General features: G+C 41.6%; 1 protein-coding gene across 4 annotated transcripts; it reads left to right on the top strand.

The window, feature by feature from the left end:
- Positions 1-136: 136 nt before the first annotated feature.
- npat (nuclear protein, ataxia-telangiectasia locus) lies at positions 137-10,577 on the top strand. Of its 4 annotated transcripts, none has more exons than XM_085245500.1 (17): positions 137-324; positions 490-608; positions 700-760; positions 854-926; positions 1,978-2,018; positions 2,367-2,609; positions 2,709-2,784; positions 3,624-3,747; positions 4,192-4,280; positions 4,388-4,469; positions 4,549-4,645; positions 4,762-4,878; positions 5,366-6,766; positions 7,088-7,188; positions 7,668-7,761; positions 7,893-9,229; positions 9,831-10,577. In XM_085245500.1, the coding sequence occupies exons 1-17, from the start codon at positions 288-290 to the stop codon at positions 9,909-9,911; spliced, it is 4,173 nt and encodes a 1,390-aa protein (XP_085101626.1). In that variant the 5' UTR covers positions 137-287; the 3' UTR covers positions 9,912-10,577. The 4 variants fall into 4 exon arrangements, with proteins under 4 accessions (XP_085101626.1, XP_085101628.1, XP_085101625.1 ...); XM_085245502.1 differs by having other exon boundaries at positions 4,189-4,280; positions 4,780-4,878; XM_085245499.1 differs by having other exon boundaries at positions 4,189-4,280.
- Positions 10,578-10,624: the final 47 nt, after the last annotated feature.

Genomic DNA, 10,624 nt, shown 5'->3' with positions numbered 1-10,624 from the left:
GTATATATATGTAAAAAACTATAGAATGTTATCCAGATTGATTTTTTCTATTTGGACTACAACTACCACAATTCTAATCAATAGCTTGATCTTGGTACTTCCGGGTTATACGTGCTTGAGTTCCCCGCCTTTTGAGTATAGAAGCAGTATTGTGAAGACGTTGCCTTCACAATAATATCACTGACGTGGTTTCATTTCAGTCAGTTTTTGAGCTTCTCGGAGACTTTTTCTGAACATGGAGTTACCTGTTCACATTTGAGGCCGCTTTCACCAACAATTAGTCGGTCATGTTGCTACCGTCTGACGTCGCTCGGCTTGTTTTGGGTAAGTCTGGTCGTCCATAGCAGACGAGTAGCTGTGGGGTTAGCCAGCAATGACAGTCGAGTGTAAATGGGTGGCTTTAGCCTCACAGCCTTAACGGTTGATTGGGCTGCAGCTGGAGGGTAACTGTTACTGCTGACTGAGGTGCTACTAATGTCCTTCCGCTAGGGTACCTCCAAGAAGAGGGACTGTCAGCTACAAGCCAAGCTTTCATTCACGAGAGCCCCAACCTGAAAGAGTATGCCGAGCACACCACAGGAGATGGGACTATTCCTGCTTGCGTTTTTGTAAGTGTGCCTTCCTCCCTCTTGTAAGCCGCCTCCACAGCCTGTCATGATTACAGCTGACTGCATTTATGTTTAATCTTTCCTCACACAGTCCATCTTTGGGAAGAGCCTGACAACCATTTTAAATGAGTATGTAGCTGCTAAAACAAAAGGTAAGCCATTCAGAGGATCTCTTTAGTGTTTTATGACCGATTATTGTTCATATGTCATGGTTTGTTGCTGATGATTAGTCATATTTTCAACAGAGTCTTGTCATGAGGTTCCCGTCATGATGACTTCATTGTGGAAAAAGCTGGATTTCACACTCAACCAGATTAAGTAATGAGCTTCACTAATAATTGTGTGATAGCATAGGATGCATGGGGCTGATTTTGAAAAATGATTTCTTATTGTTTTCTATCCGGTTGTTCAGTGATGACGCGACGAATCCTACTTCCGGGTCTAAAGTAGTCTGCGTTTAATATGGCTTTTGTGTTGTTAACATGTTTAATGTTATGTATTTTCTTCTATTTGATCTCAAAAAGCTCCTAAAACAGTCAGTGATCCCTGTTGACCTCCCTCGGCTTTTATTACCGCTAATCATTTATTTAAGCTCAGTTTTTAAAACCCTAGGATGTAACTACAGCCCAGCCCATGCAGCAGTATATGAATGACTAACCTCGTATTGTGGATGGATTATCTCAGTTGTTCTCCTGGCTGAAGTTTGGTCCTTTTACAGCATCCTGCCATGCGATTACATTTGTTTCTGACCACCGAGAACACTCACGTTAACTTTTATCGAGTGGAAAAAAGGTTAGCTTGTTTATATTATGCTAACATAGCTGTGTCGCTAGCGGTCACGTAGCACATCATTATATACCAGCTAGCCCAACTTCAGTAACCCTACAAACGTCACTGCTGTTTAGTTTTCTGTCTTCATTTATGCTGGAAGTGATAACAGAGCTGCACGTTTTAATTTGTTTCCTAAACCCCGCAGTCAGGACACGCTATATTGTATTTAGATAGAAGCTAGCGAGCTAACTCCCTGCTAACTTCTAACTCCGTTAAATGTCATAAATTCGGTTTTCATGGATGCCTGGATGTTAAACTCAATTGTTACACCTGGTAGAGCAGAACGCTGATCATTTTATTAAAGATGAAAGACTTTAGACAGTTTTCAACTCTCAGTAATCCCATAGTGATCGTTTGATATATGGACCTGCAGCGGAGTTTAGACCCAGACACGGCTAGTGACGTCAGACTGAACAACCGGATTGTTGATTGGTATGTTGTTGTGAGACGAAAGATAAACATCTGCTGCTGTGTTTCTGAATGCTAAAACTTGGTGAAGTGAATCAATATGTGAATATTTTTCTGCATCTTTCCTTAGGTCATTGCAGAATTCCCCTGCTATATCAGCATGTCAGAGAAGTAAGTTTGTCAGGTTGTTTGTTTTGATGTAATGGGCTAATACATGGTGATGTAGCTGAAAGCATCAGGTTTAATGCATTGATGCATTTATGTAGAAATATACCTATAACGTAGGAACAGAAACTGTTTGAAAAGGGACTTCCCTAATCATGAGCTTATTGTGATTATAGTTGCCTGTTCCTAAAACCCCAGGAATTGGCATGTTACCCAAATAACTTCTGAATAAAAACATTGTCTATACATCAAATTGGGAAATTGGCACCATGATTACTTACAGTTGTCAAACAGTGCCTCAGCATTCAGGTTTTATATGTAACCTATTTACTTATCAGCCTCTGTGTGTTGCAGCACGTTCACGTGTTGGATTGGCAAACATGGCTAGACAGCAGGTCCTTGCCGTGGCTTCTGCGGGTGCTGTTGTCTGTTCATCGGTTTCTGAGACAAGCACCATCATCAGCCCAGCGCACACCTCCCACAGCATGCTTGCCCACTCCACCCCAGTGTGCTACAGTGGTCCGAACAGCAGACCAGCTTCTGGCAGTGGCACAATCCAGCATATTCATGACAGCAGCCGATTAATGACTACACCCAGTCAGTAATATAACACACAACTGAGTACAAATGCTAAAGTAAAGTAATGCTAAGATCACAGCTTTTTTAATAATAAATATTCAAACTTATTCGTTACAGGGGATTCACCCATGCAGATCATTGTTTCAGAGCAACGGCTAAATCCAGGCCCAATGTCTCCTGGTCGAAGGAAATGGTATGAATAGTTGTTAATGCTTTACTATAGGTGTTATTACATAAACATCTGTCCAGAGTGCTAAAGACAGACTAATCTAAAGTGGATGGAAAAATTAGCTTTCGTTGTACATAAATTGTGCATGGACATTGCTGTTACAATGACTTTACAGTATCACTGAATAAACCTTTCGCATTGCAGAAAATGTGACTAATGATTGCAGAAACAACAAACATGTATTTGGTGTGTTGCATAATCCAGAATGTTAGTGATTCAGTAGCTTTTCTTGCTAAGGGTTTGTCAAACTTCACAGGGTGTTTACTGTAAAATGACAGTTGTGATCTTGAGCACGAAAAAAATGCATCAGGTAGGGATTGTGAGCAAGTTTGATTCATTTCTGACCAATCTAGGAGTAGTGATCCTTCTGAACTGTGGATGGAGAGGACATCAGATGCCATGTCATAAGCTAATTGGTCCTTTGGCTGGTTGAGCTAAAAAAAATAAAATGCTGATTGTAGTTAATTTCACATGACATTAATCAGTCATAAGGCTGTGTCACTGCTTATTCTAAATGACTCAATATCAGTATGTTGTTCCTTAATCTGCGCACACACCGAAAGCAATCCTCAGTGATATAGCCATAATCAGAAACCATAGAAAGTGATATTTGGCGACTTCAAGGGACTTCGACGAAAAGAACATGCTGGTGACGCAAAGTCAGCCTGGAATATTGTCTGTGCTGGGTCACCCCAACTTCATTGATTAATTTGATCTTCAGCATGTGATATTTTTGTTTGACTTTATTGTGCTGTTATTGTTATTCCCATGGTTTGTTTAAAATGTTTTTCTGTTGTCTTCAGGGACACCCCCAGGAAGAGAAGTGGTGCTCCGAGTGGCTCCAGTGCCCCTAGCAGATCTGCTACAGCTGCTGGCAGCAGCAGTGCAGAACCCCAACCTGAAGAGGCTGTTGATGAAAACTTCCCTGTAAGTAAATGGCCTGGCCTGTATTTGTACAGCGCTTTACTCAGTCCCTAAGGACCCCAAAGCGCTTTACACTACATTCAGTCATCCACCCATTCACACACACATTCACACACTGGCGATGGCAAGCTATGTTGTAGCCACAGCTGCCCTGGGGCGCACTGACAGAGGCGAGGCTGCCGGACACTGGCGCCACCGGGCCCTCTGACCACCACCGGGCCCTCTGACCACCACCAGTATGTCAGTAATGCTAGGTTTCCTAATCGCAGAGAAAAGTTAAAGACTACACTTCAATCACATATTAACAAATCCACTGACATTGTTGTTTAAAACCTTGTTGATCTGCTGAATGGTCATATATCAGTCTGTGTCTCTAGATACAAAGAAAAATTACTTTATTGCATCAGAAATGACATACTCTCTGTTTCATCTCACTCTTTACAGCAGCTTGTGATACAAAACGCACGTGACAAGATACTGGGTGACAGGTCCTTACAAGAGAAACTTGCTGAAAACATCAACAAAATCCTTGCAAAGTAAGTAACACGATAGGACTCTTCATTTTGTTTGCACTTGGATGTATTGTGCATAGTTTTTGATAATGATTGTGCTGTTTCCTACTCTGTTTCATCACTACTATCAGTGAGCCAATGCCCCAAACATCAAAGGGTTCTTCAAGTACAGTGGAAACAGACCAGTCTATAGATGAAATACTAGGATTACAGGTGATTTTTTTTCTTAACATTTTGCTTGTAATGTTTTCACTTTTTTGTGTAATTTATTATTATTTACTCACGTATACAGGGGGAAATTCATATGAGTGACGACGCCATCCATGACATTTTGGAGCAAACTGAGTCCGACCCAGCTTTTCAGGCTCTCTTTGACCTCTTTGACTGCAGTAACTATGACCTCATTTACTTTAATGTGTTTTCCTTTAAATAATGGTTCGCAAATGTCTGTAACAGTTTAACTAAAGAACTTTTTGTAAGACTTTTTATAAATTGATGTTTGCAGATAAAACTAAATTTGCAGATGGAGAAGCAGGAGATGGCGATACGAGCAGTAGTCCAGAAGAGACCGACACTGCTGGAACTACATCTGCAATCAGACTCCTTCAAAATATTGATACAGGTAGTCTGTCATAATCTAAACGTCGAAAAGGCAGCATAAATGTCTACAGAAAGTCTGGAAGGGGCTTAGAGGTGTAAGGCTGTAGCTTCTTGAGCTTCTAACAGTTGGTAAACTTTGTAAACAAAGTCAAAAATTGAAAAGTACCTATAATTATTCCTAATTTAAGAACTGAAATGAACTGCAGGAAAATACTAGCCATGACGAAGAGGTGGAGTGCACTTTCAGATAGTCTCTCCTGCAAGACATTCATGGTGTTGTTCACAGTAGTGTTGAGAACTGTGGGGAAAAAGAGAGTGGTTGACAGCTGGTTACAGGAACATCCCTGCCACTTGGACTTCATAAAACCTGGAAGCATCAGTTGTGAAATTATAATAAAAATCCAAACATTTTTCCAAGTTTAAATAACTTTCTATGAGAGGTCAAGCAGGTTATCATTTCTGCTAACAATAGAGACAAATGAATAATTGAACTCTGTTTCTATTTTCAGGTGCCACACACAGTGATTCAGCTGCTTCAGATACAACACCAATGACGGTGAAGACGAAACCTGGGCAAGAGCGAAAGACAAGAAAGTCCGCTCCTCCAACACTGTTAAAGAAAACAGTTCTTGGTCCCAGTGGCAGATCATCCAGGATTGAAAACAGTTCAGCCAGACTGATAGTGAGTCAAGGGGATCCCCGAGGTGTCTCAAGTGCTCCAAGAAACTCAAACAGAAAAGAAAAAGATGCACTTTTCACTAACACTGTCAATGAAACACCAATGGATATTGATGAACCACTGAATACACCTCCCCCTCCTCCTTTGGACAGTTTGGCCACTCAGGAGCCTCCCGCAAAGGACAGCACTTCTATCGCGCCTGTCTTTGGTGAATCTTCCACAGATCCCTCGCCAGTGGACTCTTGTGCTTTTCCTGAGCCAGAGGAAACATCGGCCTCAAATATGAACAACCAAAAAGAACCTAAACAATCACAAGAGTTTAAAGATCAACCTGGTGCACCCGGAGCATCATCTTTGCCTCCCGAACAAGCTCAGCTGAACATCACTCCAGCGCCCGCCGCTGACCTACCTCAAATATTACTCTCAAACAGTGGAGGAGATACTCTACCAGTGTCTACTTTCTCAGTAATATCAAAATCTGTCTTAAAAACATCCTCTTCTACAGATACTACAGCTTCAGCAGCCTCACCCTCATCTGCTTTTATTGCTGCCCCATCTACGGCAACACCTGCCGCACCAACGTCTGCTTCTACCTCTGCAAGTCCAAGAGCTGCACATGCCTCACCCGCATCCTCGTCCTCCTCCTGTGCCCCCGTTGCCCCTCCTCCTGCAGCTTCAGTTGCAACAACAGCTGATCTGTTAACCACAAGCATCCCAAACACGGCTGCAACAGACTCCAGTAATGTCATGTCTTTGAAAATAATCATAAGTGATAACCAGGATGAAGGTTCTTCCAGCGACACAGCCTTAAACCAGGCAATTTCCAGCATTTCTGGAGACAAGATTCCCACCATTTACGTTTCCTCCCCAGCTAAGCCGGTGGGATGCCCTGAAACTCCAAAGGCCAACATGGATGAGGTGGCGCAGGCAGTTAGTGGATTACAAAGTTCTGAGGCATTTGCTAGTCCTCTGAGCAGCAAGGCTGGAGCAGTAACTGCATCTCCACTAACTGGAACGTCACAGGCCCAGCAGAGCTATATAATTCAACTACCCCTAGATGCAACTAACCCTGCCCTCCAAGGAGCCAGCTATTTCCTTGTAACAGAGCCCCCATCTACCGAAGCTGAAGGCAGACAGGTGGTGCTGCCTGCTGGTGTCTCAAACGGACAGTCTTTACCCACAAATCAATATGCGGTGACAACACCAACTCGCTCTACAAGTTACTCCACTGGTAAGAGACAGAAGGCTGCAAAACTGAGTCATCCCACAAACATTACATCTATAAGTGAATGTAAGGTAGTAAGCAATGTGCAGTGTGTGTATAACAACATACTTTTCCACATTATTGCACTGATTACAGTCCAAAATATTGAAAGTAAAGTTCTTTTGGCAAAAGATTGTAGGGACACTGTCGTTAAGCAATTTATTTATTTATTTTTGAGTTATCAATGGCAACAAGGCATGTCCCCATGTTTAATCTTTTTCCTTCACTTTCAATAACTTTCTCAGTATCATAATTATCAAACTATGACATCTGTGCTCCTGTTTGAAGGGTCAGCACTCGTCCTGCCATCACCCGTGAAGCCCATGATGCTTCCTGTTTCTGTTGTAGGACCGAATCCTGTGGGGAAAGTGCAGATGGTGTCCAATCAAGTAAGATCATTTTATTGTTAGTCGGAGCATGTGGTTTGCAGTTAAAAGCATTTCCTTTCTTACCATTTTAACCAGAATGATGGAGTGAGAAAAGCTTTATTTCTTTATTAAACGAGACACTTTCAGACCAAATTGGCTGCTAAGTAAACAAAACTGTCCAACTGTCCAAACTTTGCCACTCTCAGGTCAATGTGTTAACTTTATCTTGTGTGCAATGCAAACTGGTAAATAAAATGTATTATACATTGTATTTCAAAGGATAAACATACTCTTTAACCTTTACATACTGTTCATATTCTATGCTAGTATGGCTTGGGTCAGTTTTGACCCAGTCAAGTTTCTGTTCAATTTTGAATTGAAGATCTGTTTGATTATTGTTTATCCAAGACTTTCTGTAAGTAAGACATTCTGCTTCTACAAGGAGTCCCAGTTCACTTCACATGTAAACCACATTAACCCATTCATTGTTACATTTACAGCTTGTTGCCATACAGAATCCTGTATCAGTAGAGCAGACAGAAACTGTCCCGTCCAAAACTCCCACCGTCGCAAGCAAACAACCTGTAGCTGCTGGTAAGTTAAAGGTTAACCTGCTTCTCCATGGTGAAGATGTATACTGGCTAAAAATTATATGGTATCCTTTTTTGAATGCATCTTTGCTCAGCATAATGTTTTAATTTCACGGCCTCATTTCTAAATTCCAGGCACTGAGAAAAATCTGGGCAGTAAAGAGGTTCAACCTGTATCAGCTGGAAACACAGACCAGCAGGATGCAGAAAAAGGTGCCAGTCACAGGAGAATTTTATGTTTTGACTCTTCTGCAGACATTCAACCACAAACTGCTAAAACAACTACAACCAGCACAGCCATGACTGCAACTACATCCCCATCACCATCTATCCAGCAGACTGAGAAAACTAATACAGAGTCGGTTGTTCGAATAAGACCTACTATCCTGGGTGGCAACAAACCCAAGAGGAGGGTAGAAACTGTCAGATGTTTAGCAAGTCCGCAGGCTGGAGTAAGCTTAGTGAAGGAGCCCTTTTCTTTACAACAGTACCAGAAAGATTCTGCTAAAAAGAGCTCTCGCAAGCAGGATCATAACACCCACAAGCAGGAGTCTCAAAGTGCCAGTACCAGCAGTGCTGATGCTTCAAAGGTTGAGGCTGGAAAAAAGTCAGAATCAGAAAAAAGATCAAAATCTGTTGTGAGGAAATGCAGTCAGGATGCACATAAAGATAACTCAAAACCTAAGGATTCGTATAACTCCAAGTCAGAGTCTGATTCTGCACTAAAATCAGGAAGTAGGAAGGACAAAGAGGAAAGCAGCAGGAAAGAATCTGCAGAGAAGGTGCCTTTGAAACCACGTGAGGGACGTACAGAAAAGAAGACTTCCTCTCAGGAAATGCCAAATGTCACAGCTAACAAAGAGAATGAAATGAAGGGTAGCATGCAAGACCAACAACCTTCATCCTCAGCATCAAGAGACTTGAGCCCTCCAGCTGTCCCTCAGCCAGCATCTCAGAGTCAGTCCAAAGTTACAAAAACACCATCTAAAACCAGTTCTCTGGCTAAACAGGCAGCTGAGATGCTTCAGGACATTCAAGGGCTCAAATCTCCCGCGAATCCAGTCAAAGGGCTTGGTGCAAGCAGTTCAGACCTTCCTGGAAGTGGCAGTAAGCAGGAAGCACCTGCTGATTGTCCCAGGACTCCTCGACAGAAGGGAAAGGTTAAAGACGGAGAGGGTACTCCAAAGCATCTAATGCCTCCCAACACCCCAGATGTACCTGGCTGCAGCCCTGCCAGTGAAGCCGGCAGTGAAAGCAGCATTAACATGGCTGCTCACACACTTATGATTCTTTCACGTGCTGCCATCGCCAGGACAGGCAGTCCACTGAAGGACAGTTTGCGTCAGGAGGGGATAGGAGAAAACTCGCCTACTAGCTCGAAGAACTCAAAGAAACGCAAGCAACCTATTTCAGCATCAAGCCCCCCTCCAAAGAAAGAATCAAAACGATCTCCCACCAAAAAGAAAGACCGAGTAAGTACAGCAGCATGGTTTTTGTCCAGTCTTTTTTTCCTCTTTATTTTGTATTCAACTCTTTTGTGTTTTGTTGTGTAGTGATTATCAAAGGTGTGTGGACACCAGATGAACTTCCATTGCGTATCAGTCCTTTTTACGTGTTTATTATTTATTTATGGAACCTAATCTAATTTACTAAATAAAGTACACTTTGTTATTATGCCCAAGTACTTCATAGTCTCTTCAAAATATGCATATTTGGTACAATATACACTTGCAGTATGATGAAGGTGGAATGAGGTGCTTGGGCAAATACACAGCCAGTTAACTGGGTCCTAACACCCTGGCATCCTGTGCGATTGCCGGTCTTGCTTGTTGGTAAGCTATGTGACTGTTTTGAAAGCGTGACAAGTTTCTTGCCAAATACGAGGACCACTCAAAGAATCTTGACACTGCACATCTTTGGATCATCCAGCCTTAAACTTGCCAAGTGTAAAGTAGATGTTGAGTTGTTAAGAAAAGCAAAGCAAGTAAAGACAAACACATACACACGAAGGCAGATGTTTGATACCTAGTTCTGTCATAAAACTCTTATTTATTGCTTTCATTTTATTTGCAGGAAAGAAAAAAAATTATAGATTATTTCCCTGAAGACTTGGATGTGGATAAGTTCCTGTCTTCACTTCACTATGATGAATGAAACCGGACACGCCAGCAGGAAAGGACTGTCGTAACTTGTGTTACAATCCAGAAATAGAACAAGCCCTCTGATAACACAGTACATCTGGTTCCTGTTAATAATTTTGCCTGAGACATTAAAGTTGAAATGGATTTTTCAAAAAGTGTGGGAATTTTGGCAAACCCCCTTCCCTCCAGTGAAGGTGACATATCTCATGATCATGTTGCAACAGTAGCAAAGCAACCATTGCACTTTCGATTTTTTACACTTTTTACTCAGTAATGAACATGAGGACATTGATTTACACTCTGACTTATGTTGTGGAACAGTTTTGATTTTGGGCACTTTGGCAGAGTGGGTGTGTGTTGTTAATGGTCGACTCAAAGAATTGCCTTGGTCAATATTTGACTCCTTTGATAAATACTGGCCTATTTGACACCTGACAGGTCTGTATCTAAAATTACACTTTGGAATATGTTTCTAGCAGACATTTTTAAAAACACTGAATTATAGCTCCTGTTTTTGAGTTGAGAAACATTTTGTTATTTGAAAAATAAAAAAACTAGTGTAAATGTACGTTTTAGTAGCATAAACATGTATATTACCTTTTTTCAGAATCAGATGCTTTGTTGAAGCTGTTCACATTTGTATACTTGGCTTCATTTTAATAAAACAAAGAAAATCATGCTTGTTCTTTTGTCTACATTTAAAGCCATACTTACTAAGTCCCTATA

This window comes from Mchenga conophoros, linkage group LG14 (assembly GCF_057382185.1).
Source record: "Mchenga conophoros isolate Kocher_MC1m ecotype Shallow Benthic linkage group LG14, M_conophoros_male_GT1.1, whole genome shotgun sequence".
Lineage (NCBI taxonomy): Eukaryota > Metazoa > Chordata > Actinopteri > Cichliformes > Cichlidae > Mchenga > Mchenga conophoros.
Note: the sequence above shows the minus strand (reverse complement) of the source record. Positions and strands in the feature narration are given on the sequence as shown.